This window comes from Dendropsophus ebraccatus, chromosome 9 (assembly GCF_027789765.1).
Source record: "Dendropsophus ebraccatus isolate aDenEbr1 chromosome 9, aDenEbr1.pat, whole genome shotgun sequence".
Classification (NCBI taxonomy): domain Eukaryota; kingdom Metazoa; phylum Chordata; class Amphibia; order Anura; family Hylidae; genus Dendropsophus; species Dendropsophus ebraccatus.
Window position 1 is genome coordinate 116,110,390 of NC_091462.1, and position 17,426 is coordinate 116,127,815.

General features: G+C 45.4%; 1 protein-coding gene across 4 annotated transcripts; it reads left to right on the top strand.

The window, feature by feature from the left end:
- Positions 1-885: 885 nt before the first annotated feature.
- Positions 886-15,856, top strand: LOC138801630 (up-regulator of cell proliferation-like). Of its 4 annotated transcripts, none has more exons than XM_069984662.1 (5): positions 886-1,285; positions 4,782-4,847; positions 6,019-6,121; positions 9,789-9,853; positions 10,416-15,856. In XM_069984662.1, the coding sequence occupies exons 4-5, from the start codon at positions 9,838-9,840 to the stop codon at positions 15,101-15,103; spliced, it is 4,704 nt and encodes a 1,567-aa protein (XP_069840763.1). In that variant the 5' UTR covers positions 886-1,285; positions 4,782-4,847; positions 6,019-6,121; positions 9,789-9,837; the 3' UTR covers positions 15,104-15,856. The 4 variants fall into 4 exon arrangements, with proteins under 4 accessions (XP_069840763.1, XP_069840762.1, XP_069840761.1 ...); XM_069984661.1 differs by lacking the exon at positions 886-1,285 and adding an exon at positions 3,945-4,006 and having other exon boundaries at positions 4,747-4,847; XM_069984660.1 differs by lacking the exon at positions 886-1,285 and adding an exon at positions 4,169-4,241 and having other exon boundaries at positions 4,747-4,847.
- Positions 15,857-17,426: the final 1,570 nt, after the last annotated feature.

A 17,426-nucleotide genomic window follows, 5' to 3' on the forward strand; every position in this document is an offset into this window, starting at 1 on the left:
TGCTATCTCTGTATATCTCCCCCCTTCTCTGTCTCTCCTGCTATCTCTGTATATCTCCCCCTTCTCTGTCTCTCCATTTCCTGCTATCTCTGTATATCTCCCCTTCTCTGTCTCTCCTGCTATCTCTGTATATCCCCCCTTCTCTGTCTCTCCTGCTATCTCTGTATATCCCCCCTTCTCTGTCTCTCCTGCTATCTCTGTATATCTCCCCCTTCTCTGTCTCTCCTGCTATCTCTGTATATCTCCCCCCTTCTCTGTCTCTCCTGCTATCTCTGTATATCTCCCCCTTCTCTGTCTCTCCTGCTATCTCTGTATACCTCCCCCTCTGTGCAGGAATAACATATACACTTCTGCCCGTCAGTCTCAGTCACACATACAAGCACCCAGCTTTCCCGGGTAGCAGAGTTGTATATAACAGTCAGTAATAGACAGATATATGTGAGGTAATCCCATATAGTAAAGTACCTGCCTGTGTGAGGAAACAGCCGTATATTGTAGCTGGGAAGGTGCACGGCCATTACTGACATCCATATAATAGAGATTCCCTCAGCATGATCATGTGATCAGTATCCCAGCCTGCCTGCTTATTGGTCAGCAAGCACCATGTGACTAACAGGCCAATCAGAAGTGACAGGACAACTGATGCAAATTAGCCATGAGGAAGGGGGATGGTTTACAAGCCAGGACAGAGAATCCCCAGGCCAGAGCAGTGACTACACACTGACAGGCTGACACAAAATGGCTGCACACTGACAGGCCGACACAAAATGGCTGCACACTGACAGGCCGACACAAAATGGCTGCACACTGACAGGCTGACACAAAATGGCGGCACTCTGACAGCCTGACACAAAATGGCTGCAAACTGACAGGCTGACACAAAATGGCGGCACTCTGACAGGCTGACACAAAATGGCTGCACACTGACAGGCTGACACAAAATGGCTGCACACTGACAGGCTGACACAAAATGGCGGCACTCTGACAGGCTGACACAAAATGGCTGCACACTGACAGGCTGACACAAAATGGCTGCACACTGACAGGCTGACACAAAATGGCGGCAGCTGGAGATAAGGGGGGACACAAGATAGTGGCAGCTAGAGATAAGAGGGGGCATAAAATGGCAGTAGCTATAGAGATAAGAGGGGGCATAAAATGGCAGTAGCTATAGAGATAAGAGGGGTCACCAGTAATAGATAAGACAGAAACTACAGAACTTCCTGGGCAGCAGCTAAGAGGAGAAAAGTGGCTGAAACCAACAGAAGAGATGAAGCCTCCCTATGTGAGTAATGTATATGCTGGGGAAAGGAAGAGAAATATGGGGAAATGGTTTTTAAAGGGAATGTACTGATGGCACATTCACTTTAAACCCCTTTGAGACCTGGAATAAAAGTTAGCACTGCCCTATATACTGTACATACACTTAGCAGCAGGGCTGCTAAATGGAAACAACTACCTATTGGAATGGCCGAGCGGTTGGCGATAATTGAGATGGCGGTTCAGCTCCTGTGTGGATTGGGCATAACTGGCTAAAGAAAATCATGGTCCTAGGACTTAGGTGTAGCAAACGCTGGTTGTACAATTTTGCACATGAGGGATAGAATTTGGAAAGAAGTAGGGTGTAGGTATAAAGTAGGGGGGCACTTAGGTTGTTCTACTCTCTGGGATAACGTCAATAGCTCCGAGTTTGGAAAATTGGTCAATAAGCAGTTTCTCGAGGTATGGTATGGGTGGTGCAATTGTTTTATAATGGAAGGATTCGCAAATTTTGTGAATTGTGAGAGGAATTTGCAATAGATAGGAAACATATGTTTTCTTTTGTTTAGTTTTTTCAGTTAAAGCGTGCAGCGAATAATACTAAAAACTCTTGTATGTTTTACTATAGTCAAAATAAAGTGATGCTAACCCTTCAAAGGTATGGGCACAGACAAATATGTTTATTTATAAACGTCTGGGGTCAAATACCCGATCCAGGTGGAAGAGAGATTGGGGCCGTGGGGGCAGGAGCTGTGGCGTAATATTCTAAAAAATTTAGTAATAATGTATCACTAGCAGAGGGACATAACTTCATCCAATTTAGAATCCTCCACATAAGCCATTGTTCACCCCAGCTTCTCTGTAGGAAGACGATAAAAGACAGCGGAGCGGAAGGAGTAATGGAGGACAACCTTAAAGAGGATGTACCACCAGGTACATCCTCTTGAATTTAACACACCAATAGAACGGTGTGTTCCGTCATGGGGAAGCCGGTGCCGCGGTCTGTTTTTCTAACCGTGGCCCAGTTCCCGTGTACGGCGCCGTTCTAACCAGCGGTACCGGGTCGGTGCTGAAGCACTGGAGGTCGGCCGGCCCTCCCCTGTATGACGCGGCTCCATCAGAATCAATGGATCCGGGTCATAGAGGGGAGGGAATTCCCTCCCACTGAAGGCGGGCCGGCCGACCTCCAGTGCTTCAGCACGGCCCGGTACCACTGGATAGAATGGCGCCGTACACGGGAACTGGGCCGCAGCTCGAAAAACGGACCGCGGCACCGGCTTCCCCATGACGGTGCTGTTCTTTCGGTATGTTAAATTCAAGAGGATGTACCTGGTGGTACATCCTCTCTAAACCATTACTAAATAAGTGTTTATTCTACACCAGATGGGTAATTTTAAGAAACTGGCTGTCACCCTTTATTTCATCACTGACAGAAGGGTCTAACTTAATATACTCAACGGAGAGAAGAATTAGACATGGCCGCACGTCCACAATGCCTTTAAGACCGTCTGCTTCTTACCACCATTTACTACTAACAACCAAGAGTAAGTCACATTTTGATCAAAAGGCATAAGCGCAGACACCACGTCAAGGTTCCTGATAAACTGTGATGCATCCCCACAAGGCGACCACCACCACAACAGCAACTGCGCCACAGGAGGGAGCATCACCAGCGCTGCCAGACATTGCCCCCCTGGGCTCTGGGCCACATCACCCACAGACACAGTGCCGCCACAGCAATTGCCACCAAAATGGAAACCAACACCATAAATAACAAGGAGAAGCAGATGGAACAACGCAGACCTCTTACCTTGTACTCCCAGCCAGGGAGACTAAGTAATAGTTTTACGGCTTTTATATGTTGCAAAGAAATAATAAAAAAAAAAAATAAAAAAATGCTGCACACATTTCCATTTTTTTCAGAGTTTTTGTTCATCCTGCGCCACAAGAGGACGTAAAAGTGCTTCTCGTACCGTCCTATATAAAAAAGAGGCTATTTTTGGATAGTGTACCACTTTGTGGAAGACCAGTGACCAATAGACATGCCCGAGTGACACACTGATAGACATATAGCCCAGCGGACAGTCTATGAGGAGACGTCACCGGACTGAGAGAAGCAGGATGGTTCAGGAATTGCCGCCATCCAGGATACTATGACCAAGCTGCTGAGAGTAGTGGTGACTGGTTACATGAGGACATCACCATGGTGAACAGGCTCCGGGGGCCCAACTGTATCTCCAGGCTAGAGGTGCCCAACCGTATCTCATCTTGTATCCTCCATGTCCAGTCGTATCTCATCTTGTATCCAGGCTAGAGGTGCCCAACCGTATCTCGTCCTGTATCCTCCATGTCCAGTCATATCTCATCTTGTATCCAGGCTAGAGGTGCCCAACCGTATCTAATCTTGTATCCTCCATGTCCAGTCGTATCTCATCTTGTATCCAGGCTAGAGGTGCCCAACCGTATCTCATCTTGTATCCTCCATGTCCAGTCGTATCTCATCTTGTATCCAGCCTAGAGGTGCCCAACCGTATCTCATCTTGTATCCTCCATGTCCAGTCGTATCTCATCTTGTATCCAGGCTAGAGGTGCCCAACCGTATCTCATCTTGTATCCTCCATGTCCAGTCGTATCTCATCTTGTATCCAGGCTAGAGGTGCCCAACCGTATCTCGTCCTGTATCCTCCATGTCCAGTCATATCTCATCTTGTATCCAGGCTAGAGGTGCCCAACCGTATCTAATCTTGTATCTTCCATGTCCAGTCGTATCTCATCTTGTATCCAGGCTAGAGGTGCCCAACCGTATCTCATCTTGTATCCTCCATGTCCAGTCGTATCTCATCTTGTATCCAGGCTAGAGGTGCCCAACTGTATCTCATCTTGTATCCTCCATGTCCAGTCGTATCTCATCTTGTATCCAGGCTAGAGGTGCCCAACCGTATCTCATCTTGTATCCTCCATGTCCAGTCGTATCTCGTCTTGTATCCAGGCTAGAGGTGCCCAACCGTATCTCATCTTGTATCCAGGCTAGAGGCATTAACAGGGTCCTAGAACCCTGTTGTACCATTTTCCCCAATAAACTTCTTCTTTTGCTCTAGTATTGTACATCATTACATCACACATACATCATAATTACACTTTTATTTGTTGTTGAGTTAGGGTTTGTTAGTGAGTGTATATATGATGGTTTATATGAGTGTGTAGATGAGGGTATAGATGACTGTATATATTAGTGTAAATATAAGGGTATATATATATATATATATATATATATATATATGGGGGTACATACGAGGTGTGTACTGTGTGTGTCTGTGATTTAGTAACAGTTTATCTTATCTTGCTTGGAGCAAAGTATCAGTACAGGTATCTATATACACTCCAGGATGGACCCTGTAATAACAGTCTATAGATCACACTATAAGGAAGTTAATTTTATTGCATTGTTTTTCACTATGATGTTTTCCTTATTGCTTTGTCCATTAGACGTTTACCTGATTCCTTATATATGATGTATTTAGGATGCAATGAGACAGATATACAGAAGATGAAGTGTATGACTCCACTGCACACCTGACAGGGAGAAGGTAGGAGGCTCTGAATGACTGATTTGTAGACGACTTGTAATTTAACTACTTTGTACTGTTTTGCTGCATTGAGAATTGGAATGAGATGGGGAGCAATGCTGGAGACTAGGAATGAGATGGGGAGCCATGCTGGAGACTAGGAATGAGATGAGGAGCCATGCTGGAGACTAGGAATGAGATGAGGAGCCATGCTGGAGACTAGGAATGAGATGGGGAGCCATGCTGGAGACTAGGAATGAGATGAGGAGCCATGCTGGAGACTAGGAATGAGATGAGGAGCCATGCTGGAGACTAGGAATGAGATGGGGAGCCATACTGGGAACCAGAAATGAGATGGGAGCCATGCTGAAGAGTAGGTATAAGATGGGGAGCCATGCTGGGGAGTAGGAATGAGATAGGGAGCCATGCTGAGGAGTAGGTATAAGATGGGGAGCCATGCTGGGGAGTAGGAATGAGATAGGGAGCAATGCTGGAGACTAGAGATGGCATGGGGAGCCATGCTGAGGAGTAGGAATAAGATGGGGAGCCATGCTGGAGACTAGAAGTGACATGGGGAGCCATGCTGGGGACTAGAAGTGAGATGAGGAGCCATGCTGGGGACTATGAATGACATGGGGAGCCATTCTGGAGACTAGAAGTGATATAGGGAGCCATGCTGGGGACTAAGAATGAGACAGGAACCATGTTGGGGACTAGGAATGAGATGAGGAGCCATGCTGGGGACTAGGAATGAGATGGGGAGCCATGCTGGGGACTAGGAATGATATGAGGAGCCATGCTGGGGACTAGGAATGATATGAGGAGCCATACTGGGGACTAGGAATGATATGAGGAGCCATGCTGGGGACTAGGAATGATATGAGGAGCCATACTGGGGACTAGGAATGAGATGGGGAGCCATGCTGGGGACTAGGAATGATATGAGGAGCCATGCTGGGGACTAGGAATGATATGAGGAGCCATACTGGGGACTAGGAATGAGATGGGGAGCCATGCTGGGGACTAGGAATGATATGAGGAGCCATGCTGGGGACTAGGAATGATATGAGGAGCCATGCTGGGGACTAGGAATGATATGAGGAGCCATGCTGGCTAGTAGGACACTGTAAGGAAGTTCACATTATTGCATTGTTTTTCACTATGATGTTTTCCTTATTGCTTTGTCTACTAGATGTTCACCTAATTCCTTATATATAAGATGTATATAGGATGCAATGAGACAGCTACACTGAAGATGAAGTGAACAACTTCTCTGCACATCTCACAGGGAGAAGGTAGGAGCCTCTAAATGACTGATTTCTAGACAATTTGTAGTTTAACTGCTTTTGTACTGTTTTGCCACATTGGGAGTTGGAATAAGACGGGGAGCCATGCTGGGGACTAGGAATGAGATGGGAGCCATGCTGGGGAGCAGGAATGACATGGGAGCCATGCTGGGGACTAAGAATGAGATGGGAGCCATGCTGGGGAGCAGGAATGAGATGGGGAGCCATGCTGGGGACTAGGAATGAGATGGGAGCTATGCTGGGGAGTAGGAATGAGATGGGAGCCATGCTGGGGAGTAGGAATGAGATGGGAGCTATGCTGGGGAGTAGGAATGAGATGGGAGCAATGCTGGAGACTAGGAATGAGATGGGGAGCCAGGCTGAGGACTAGGAACGAGATGAGGAGCACTTCTGAGGACTAGGAATGAGATGGGAGTCATGCTGGGGACTAGGAAAAAGATGGGAGCCATGCTGGGGTCCAGGAATGAGATGGGAGTCATGCTGGGGTCCAGGAATGAGATGGGAGCCATGCTGGGGACTAGGAGTGAGATGGAGAGCCATGCTGGGGACTAGAAATGAGATGGAAGTCATGCTGGAGACTAGAAATGAGATGGGAGTCATGATGGGGACTAGGAATGAGATGGGAGTGATGCTAGGGAGCAGGAATGAGATGGGAGTCATGCTGGAGACTAGAAATGAGATGGGAGTCATGCTGGGGACTAGGAATGAGATGGGAGCCATGCTGGGGAGCAGGAATGAGATGGGAGCCATGCTGGGGAGCAGGAATGAGATGGGAGCCTGCTGGGGACTAGGAATGAGATGGGAGCCATGCTGGGGTCCAGAAATGAAATGGGAGCCATGCTGGGAATAGGAATGAGATGGAGAGCCATGCTGGGGACTAGGGATGAGATGGGAATCATGATGGGGACTAGGAATGAGATGGGAGTCATACTGGGGACTAGGAATGAGATGGGAGCCATGCTGGGGACTAGGAATGAGATGGAAGCCATGCTGGGGACCAGAAATGAGATGGGAGCCATGCTGGGGACTAGGAATGAGATGGGGAGCCATGCTGGGGACTAGGAATGAGATGGGGATCCATGCTGGGGACTAGAAATGAGATGGGGAGCCATGCTGGGGACTAGGAATGAGATGGGGAGCCATGCTGGGGACTAGGAATGAGATGGGAGTCATGCTGGGAACTAGGGATGAGATGGGAGCCATGCTGGGGACTAGGGATGAGATGGGGAGCCATGCTGGGGACTAGGAATGAGATGGGAGCCATGCTGGGGAGTAGGAATGAGATGGGAGTCATGTTGGGGACTAGGAATGAGATGGAAGCCATACTGGGGACTGGGAATGAAATGGGGAGCCATGCTGAGGACTAGGAACAAGATGAGGAACACTGCTGGGGACTAGGAGTGAGAGGGAGAGCCATGCTGGGGACTAGGAGTGAGAGGGAGAGCCATGCTGGGGACTAGGAATGAGATGGGAGCCATGCTGGGGACTAGGAATGAGATGGGAGCCATGCTGGGGACAGGGAAGGAGATGGGAGCCATGCTGGGGACTAGGAATGAGATCGGAGCCATGCTGGGGACTAGGAATGAGATGGGGAGTCATGCTGGGGACTAGGAATGAGATGGGAGCCATGCTGGGGACTAAGAATGAGATGGGGAGCCATGCTGGGGACTAGGAATGAGATGGCAGTCATACTGGGGACTAGGAATGAGATGGGGAGCCATGCTGGGGACTAGGAATGAGATGGGAGCCATGCTGGGGTCCAGGAATGAGATGGGAGCCATGCTGGGGTCCAGGAATGAGATGGGAGCCATACTGAGGACTAGGAACGAGATGAGGAGCACTGCTGGGGACTAGGAGTGAGATGGAGAGCCATGCTGGGGACTAGGAATGAGATGGGAGCCATGCTGGGGTCCAGGAATGAGATGGGATGAGATCTGTAAGTTTTCTTTGGGTGTGGGAAGAAACCAGAGTACCCGGAGAAAACCCACGCAAACACGGAGAGAACATACAAACTCTTTGCAGATGTTGCCCTTGGTGGGATTTGAACTTAGGACTCCAGCGCTCCATTGAGAATTAGTATCTCTTTGATCCACTTCGATAGACCTCTCACTCAGGGGCTGATTAACTTTACCATAGGCCCCGGGCTGTTGACCAAGCCTGTCCCCCCCCACCCCCCCACTGTACTTTGGCAGCACTAGTGTGGTGTTCATAGTACAGAATAGATAATGTCATGAATGCCCTGATTTGTGCAAAATTGTGGTAAAAAAAGCAGTTTTTGGGGTTTTTTTTTGCAAATCACGGCAGAACTGTGGCAAGGAGACAATACACTACTGAAAGTATAAGTCTTTTTGGGTGGCCATGGGCCCCCCAGGAGCTCAGGGCCCCGGGCTACCGCCCGAAACGGACCCATTATAATCCGCTTCTGCTCTCACTAGGGCTTACATAGGGAGAGAGGACCCTGCCATCGAGGGCTTACATAGGGAGAGAGGACCCTGCCATCGAGGGCTTACATAGGGAGAGAGGAGCCTGCCCGCGAGGACTTACATAAGGAGAGAGGACCATGCCCGCAAGGGCTTACATAAGGAGAGAGGACCATGCCCGCAAGGGCTTACAAAGGGAGAGGGGACCCTGCCCCCCAGGGCTTACATAGGGAGAGAGGACCCTGCCCGCCAGGTATTACATAGGGAGAGAGGACCCTGCCCGCGAGGGCTTACATAGGGAGAGAGGAGCCTGCCCGCGAGGACTTACATAAGGAGAGAGGACCATGCCCGCAAGGGCTTACAAAGGGAGAGGGGACCCTGCCCCCCAGGGCTTACATAGGGAGAGAGGAGGCTGCCCGCCAGGGCTTACATAGGGAGAGAGGAGCCTGCCCACCAGGGCTTACATAGGGAGAGAGGACCCTGCCCGCCAGGGCTTACATAGGGAGAGAGGACACTGCCCCCCAGGGCTTACATAGGGAGAGAGGAGCCTGCCCATGAGGGCTTTCACTCTACAAGGCAAGGGGGGAGGGACAGTAGGTGAGAGATGAAGTGCAATGTAGTGCAGAGCTATTGTAGGTTGTAGCCTAGTGTATAGAGATGGATTTTCTGATGCTTTTGAAGGCTGTAATGGTGGATGAGAGCCGGATGTGTTGGGGTAGAGTGTTCCAGAGTATAGTGGAGCTTGGGAGAAATCTTGTTGCGCACATGTGGGGATTGTAGGATGTGCAAGGGATGATATTGGGAGCTGAGGTCAAAGATGTATAGAGGGGACTGATTGTGGATGGTCTTGTTTGTCATGGGGCTGAATGTGCGGTTTGAATGACAAAGCAGAATCAAAGGCGACATCAAGGCAGCCGACAGAGTGCAGCCATGGACTGTAGGTGATAGGTTAGGTGCCATAGACTTGCATTACAAGTCCGTCCAGGTCAAGTGAGAGCTGAGAGTAGTTGTGCTAGTCGCAGACTTCTTCTGGCTCGTTCTCCTGATCGGTCGTGGTTTGAGTGATCAAAACTTTCAATGTGTCTTTTTGTTTTATTTTTTTTTAATGGAAGTTTTTAACTTATGATGTAGCTTTTTTGTAGAATAATTCTCTATGTATTGGTCTTGAGAGTTTGAAAATGCTGGATCGGTGAATTACATAAGTTACTGATTGTTTTGTGATACATTTTCTTCAGGTCGTCCCTGAGAACCAGAGCGCCAGCTGGAAAGCTTTACCGCATCACCATGGCCGGCAGCCAAGGTAGGACGCTTGTGAGGGGTACAGAGCTTTTAGATTTCTCTCACCTCTTTGCTGCAGTCATAGATGATACATAACAATCTAACACTTCTATGTATGTGGTAGAGGGGATCTTAGTATTTAGGGTTGTACGCAGTATTAGGAAATCAGGGGGCGTTTGCAGTTAAGTGAACTCCCTGGTTTTCAACCACTACACACACACACACACACACACACACACACACACACTAAATCCTACAGCTTCCCTCCCCTGCAGACGGCATCCACCGCCTACGACCCGACCCCCCTCCCCGCCATACAGACAACTCCCCGACCCCAGCCATACAAACATCTACCCCACACACATACTTAATCCTACAGCCTTCCTCCCCTCCAGACGACATCCACATAACAACTAGCCGTCGCCCCCAGCCCCTCAGCCCAGACTAAACTATTAGAAAGTTATAATTATTAATGAGGAAACACTGACAGCAAGTAAATCTCCATAACATTAACAGTAACTATCTGTAGATCAGGCTTACTTCTTGACCTCTGTATTACTGATGATCTTTCTTTCTTTCTTTAGAGAGAAGAAAGGCTTTTAGTGACCTGGTGCGAGAGCTGAACATGGAAAACTTTGTACTTTCTAAACTGACATTACGGGATATTCTGAGTATTGGACCAGAGGCTCTAACAGACTGTAAGCCTCAAAGGATAGCAGACATCATCTGGTGTGCCCTGAGGAAGATCATGTCTCTCAACATCACTGCCAGGAACTCATTGCTTGATGATTTGGAGGCCAATGAAGAAAATGATCTATTCCATATGTTAAGCATGCTAGAGACGGCAAAGTCCCAATCCATCCACCCACTTGATGTTATCTGTGTTCTTCTTTATTGCTCTGATCGGTTTCTACAACAAGAGATCATAACAAAGATGTCCATGTGTCAGTTTTCGGTTCCTCTGCTGCTGCCCCCAGGAGATGGTCCTGATGGCACCTTCATGCTTTGGGCAATGAGAGACATTGTGAAGAAATGGAGACCTGAGTCATTAGCAGACAGTAAGGGCTTCATGGAAGACAACGTGGTGAATATTGAGATGCCGGTCTTCTCCTTTGTCAGACTTGGGAAAAACAAACTATCAAAATCTAAAACTCTTAACCACATTCTGAATCCAGAAGAACAACATTACAGCTTCTTCATACATGACAATGTGGAGGGAGGAAACCTAGAGAGAAGAATATCTGACAGGCTTGTCGAAATATCTTGGTATTTTCCTTCTGGTAAATCTGATATTTTTCCTGAGCCCATTGCCGTGACCAATCTACGAGGAGACTTAGAATCCGGCTGGGAAGAATTTTTGTTCTTGGGTCACATCTCCTCGGCTGTGTTCATCTTTATGGAGAATATTGATGAAAGAGAATTCAGACTTCTATCAAACTGTGGGAACATAGATACTAAATTTTACTTCATTGTTACCCCAGGAACTGGCAAAGATGTCAGCAGAGAGACTGCAAAATTTCTAAAGGATCTTTTACCTTTGCTGAACAGCGATAACACATGTGTAATAGTGAAGAATAAAGGTGACAACAAGGCTTCGATGACCAAAAAAATCCAAATGAAGATTAAACATGTATTAAAAAATCATCACCGAAGGGTTAAATTGGGGGACATTTCCCAAAAGATCTCAGGACATCCATTTGTTACAGATGAAAATGTAGCCGAATGTCAGAAAGCAAATGAGGATGCAGAGAAGATCATCAGAGAAATCCAGGACGTAGCAGATTATAAGAAGAGAACAATGAGACTACAGAGAGATCCTTGGAAGGAATTGTCTAAATTAGAGAAAGAATGCTGCAGAATGAAAAACCAAGGAGACAAAGATGCACAAAAATATCAGTCAGACCTGGTGGCAAGACAAAATGCAATCCGCAAAGAGCAGTATGAGCAACAAATACCCAAAGGTATAAAACTGTTTAGTAAGGCCATTACTAATAGGTCACAACAAGAAAAACACTATTTCCTGAGGTGGATGAAATTTAAGCTTGATGCCATTGCTAGAAACAATCTGTCTACTCTACAATCCGAGTACATGGAGAAAATAAACACTAAATCATATAGCTTAAAGGAACTGAAGGAACTAGATCAAAAGATTTCTGATAGCTCTCTTGGTATTGAGCACTTCTTACGTGAGCTGGGGCAGTTTTATGAGGCCGAATGTTCTATGGTGAAACAAAATCTAATTCAACATCACCAGAAGAAATGTTCTAATCTTCCAGGAATAGCTGCCGACCTCCTGTTGGATGGGTTCCCACTGGAGCTGATTGATGGAGATGCCTCCAACATTCCGTTACAGTGGATAACTGATGTCCTGACTGAGCTGGATAAGAAGACTGGAGGACAATGTAGGATGAGGGTGATAACTGTGCTGGGAGTGCAGAGTACGGGGAAGTCCACCCTTCTGAACACCATGTTTGGTCTACAGTTCCCGGTGGCCAGTGGACGATGCACACGAGGAGCCTTCATGACTCTTATTAAAATAGAAGAAGCTTTCCAAAAAGAGCTGGGCTGTGATTATGTTCTAGTGGTTGACACTGAAGGGTTGAAAGCTCCTGAATTGGCTTCTCTTGATGAAAGTTATGAACATGACAATGAATTAGCGACACTAGTGGTTGGGTTGAGTGATATCACTATAGTCAACATGGCCATGGAGAACACCACGGAGATTAAAGATATTTTACAGATTGCAGTCCATGCATTTCTAAGGATGAAGGATGTTGGTAAGAAGCCGAGCTGTCAGTTTGTCCATCAGAATGTGAGTGATGTGTCCGCTCATGGGAAGAATATGACAGACAGGAAGAAACATCTGGAACAATTAAATGAAATAACAAAAACTGCGGCAAAAATGGAGAAAAAAAATGGCATCAAAACCTTCAGTGATGTGATGGACTATGATCTTGAGAAACACAACTGGTACATTCCCGGGCTATGGCAGGGGGACCCACCAATGGCTCCAGTAAATCTTGGCTACAGTGCAAACATCTTTGAGCTTAAAAAATATTTATTTGAATTTATGAAAACCCAGAAATCCCTTCAAATGCCATTAAATATTTCTGAATTCATCTCTTGGATAGAAAACTTATGGAAAGCTGTGAAATATGACAAATTCATCTACAGCTTTAGGAACAGTCTGGTGGCCAAAGCTTACAATAGATTGTGCATAGAGTTCTCTAACTGGGAGTGGGAATTTATTAAAAGAATTCATGACTGGTCAATCAAGATGGAAAACCAAGTAAAAAACCAGTCTACAGCAGTATCTTATGGGAATAAGAATGAGCTTCAGGATATTCTACTAGAGGAGGAAAACAAAATGATCGCATCATTAGAAAGATATTATGATAATTCTAAAAACGTTAATCTCATTGAAAGATACAGAGAAGAGTTCAGAGGAGACATAAAACAGCTGAGAAAAGAACTTGAAAGAAATTCGCTAAATAAATATGATGAGGCCGTGTTCATTCAGAAAGGAAAGTTGGAAATTCAAAATATTCAGAATAAAGGTCAGAAATTTATTGAGGAGGAAATAACCAAACTCCTAGAAATATGCAGAGAGAAGAAACGGGAACTAAGTGGCCAAGAAATCAAACAAGAGTTTGAAGCTATGTGGAAAAAAACCTTGTCGGATTTCCAGTTTTCACCATTGAAGAGGCGCGATGTTGGACAAGTCATGCTACAACAACTGAAGAAAGACATGAGCTCGAAAGGTCCTCACATCAATGAAAGCTTAATCAAAGTGACACATTTGTCAACAAGTCCGGATAGGAACTTTAAGGTTGACAAAAGCTACGTTGATCTCTCATGGACATCATTTTCTAGAAATCCCCTCTATGTCCGGCAAGAACTTTATGATAAGGTCGGTGATCTTGCATCTTCATTGATTAATACATGTGAGGAATACATCAAAGAAAAGGTGAAGACATCGGAGGATTATGCTGATGTGTATTGTAGGGAACTACTGCATATTATAAATTCAAGACTTCAGAGCAAACCTGTGAAAAAGCTTCACTTCACATCCCAGTTTGTGTTGGACATCAAGCTTTTCATTTTTGGAAAAGCTTCTGGAGCGTTTCAGGCATTACATGATGGATTTATTCATCAGAATGACCCAGAACTCTGCCTGGAGAGACTAAAACCTCAATACTTCTCCACGTTTCTCAGCATATTCCAGAAGAAAGATGAATGTCAGAACAGAGCCAGACACTTCTGTGATCTCTGCCTCAGACCGGCCATAACCCAATATATCTTCAAACATCTCGGGACAAAAATTGTGGATGATATATTGGGAAGTTCTGATAGTTTAACCTTTAGTAGCCGAAGTTTCTTCCAGTGCACTGTCTTGGAGAAACTCCTCAAAGAAAACTCATTCAAACAATATGTTGAATATATAAATTCATATGAAATGTTTTCCAAAGCATGGATCTTAAATTACATCACCAAAAAATACAGGAATCCGTTAAATTTACAGACTTTAGAAAAAAACCTTCTTTCGTGCATTGACAAGGTAATCAGACGTGCACTCAATGATGACCGGTGTCTGAAGTCCAACACTGCTCAAGGTTTATTACACCAGTTCTGTGAGATGCTGAAAGCAGAACTGGTCATTCCACAGAAGGAGATGAATGTGATCACGTTCCATAACTTGGTGAACGTTGAGCAGTTATCTGCTGATATTCAACAATTCCTCAAAGACACCGAAACACAAATCTTATCAGAGCTGAAGACCATGACTATTGAGGATGTGCTTTCCAAGTTGACATTGAGTCCTCAGGACGAGTTGTTCAGGAAGGTGATTGGATGTGGACATCAGTGTCCATTCTGTTGCGTCCCCTGTGAGGCCGGAGGGGCTGATCATAAGGAACACTTTGCATCTGTTCACAGACCCCAAGGGTTTGGACGATACCACTTTTTTTATAATAAAAAACTCTTCACGAACATATGTAGCACCAATGTTACATCTGAGGCTACATTTGAAAATTTATACACTGGTTGGGAACCTCACCCATATAAAGAGTATCGCACCTACTATCCAGACTGGGCCATCCAACCCGACCCCAGCATCCAGTCCTCAGATTACTGGAAATACATTTTTGCCCAGTTTAATGAAAGATTTGCTGAAGAATATAGACTCCAACCAGCTGACCTGCCCGATGACTGGTACCTAATCACTAAAGAACAAGCTCTCTCCAGCCTAAAGAAAACATTTAATCTAAACTAACAGCCAGGTCAGATGATGGGTGAGAGCCCCTGCGGGAATTATATGGCCACAACCATACAACAACTCCCCATGTTGTAAATTTCTGAAAAGACTGTCTAATTTTTGGTTACAAAGTTTACACTACACCCCTTTTTGTATACAATACACTCCTTTTTGTATACACTACACCCCTTTTTGCATACACTACAACCTGTTTTGCATACAATACACCCCTTTAAGCATATATTACACCCATTTTTTATACACTACACCCCTTTTATATACACCAAACCCCTTTTTACATATACTACCCCCCCCCCCCCCGTTTTGCATACATTACACCCATTTTTACATACACTACACCCCTTTTTACATACACTACACCCCTTTTTACATACACTACACCCCTTTTTGCATACACTAAACCGCTTTTTTGTACCAGGCGGAAAAGTGTTTAAAAATAATGCTTAATAAATGTGGAGAAAAGTTCCGTACGCCCCTTTTTCAGCCAAAAGACAAAAGGCAAAGACACAACTGTAAATCTGGGCCAATGTCACGAGAGATGTCAATTATATTGAGAATAAACATGATTGATGATTTGGTATGACGTGCCAGGTGCTTTTAACCTGTGTCACTTTACTGCTGGGTCTTCATCTGCATAAGTAATCTTTATGTAAATCAGAATAGACCATGTGACATGATCCAAATATTTTTACAGGTGATTAGATGTAAGATTGTACACTGTGTAATCGAATTAAAAACTTATCACAAGAAGTTCCTTCAATACATTTCTTTTTCAGTGTAAGCTATTGTGGTAAGACATTGCTGGACTGAACTCAATGTGATCATTACTGAACATACTAAGGGATTTTATATTTTTTTTGATGGTTAAATGCAAAAGCAAAAAGTAAAAAAAAAAAAAAAAGTGAGTACTGTCACTTTACAAAAGACTTGTAGAAACAGATCAAGAGTTTGAATCAGTTAGGATCAGTGACTACAAGTGCATGTTAAAGGAGAAGTCCAGTGAAAATTTTTATTAAAGTATTGTAGTGCCCCCCAAAAGTTATACAAATCACCAATGTACACTTATTATGGGAAATGCTTATAAAGTGCTTTTTTCCCTTCATTTACCACTGCATAAAGGCTTCATTTCCTGGATAACATGGTGATGTCACTTCCTGGATAACATGGTGATGTCACTTCCTTAATAACATGGTGATGTCACTTCCTGGATAACCTCCCTGACCTCTGAATACTGGCTTTCACGTAGCTCCCACTGCGTAATCCTTTGTTCTCTGCTGCCGACTAATCTTCCTCTTCCCCCCTCCATAGGTTACACAGGGCCCGACTCATGTAAAAGAGTCGAGATTTCCTGCTAATGAGCAGTGTATGAGAGAGGGAGGGGGGACCTGGGGAAAGTCTTTTTGAATGCAGATAATGGCATATTTGCCTAATAAACCTAATTACAAAGTTCCTTAAAGTCGCCTGTGCTGTTGATTTCTGCAAAAAAAAAAAAATACAACAGTGACACTTTAAGGCTATGATCACACAACATACTATTTTTGAAAAGAACGGCTGCTGGTTCCTTTCAGACTGCAATGATGTGTATTGGAATCAATGGAACAAAGGCCGTTGTTTTCACAACATGCAGTGAGTGCTATTGTTTGGCAATCACAACAGCCGCTGTTCAATACATTGTGTGAAAATTATTTTGATGGAAACCGGTGGCCGTTCTTTTAAAAAATAGTAAGTTTTGGGAACATAGCCTGAGGCTATGTTCACACTACGTAAGCTTCTGGCCTTAGTGCGCTCCGTGAATATGCGGCCGGAAACTTACGTAGTTAGCGTACAATGCAAAGTATACAATCCCGGCCGCACAGTTCACACTTCGTACGAATGTACGCCGGGATCGTATACGGCGCCGTAAGAAATGAACCAGACCATTGTTTCCAGCCGGAAGGCTGTAACTTACGCCCGTAGCGTATCGCGCGGCTCCGTACGAAGTGGTGATTTCTTCATTTTTCCGCTCTTTTATGCCGATCCAAAAGGTTCTGTGGGGTGTCCGGGGCTAGGCGAGGATTTCCAAGTAAAAGACTGCTGTCAGATCGCTACGTACTGCGCTCGGGAAGCGTAAGTAGACCACGGGCGTACGTTCGCAATGCGTACGCATTGCATACACACTGCGTACGCATCCACCCGCACATCGAATATTCGCACGCCCGTAGTTTCAGCCGCACATGTACGGCGCCGTACGAAATGCGTACGGATTGGTACGTAGTGTGAACATAGCCTAAAAGTGTACTTCGGAGACTAAGCAAAGAATTTTTTTTCTTTGCTAATATAT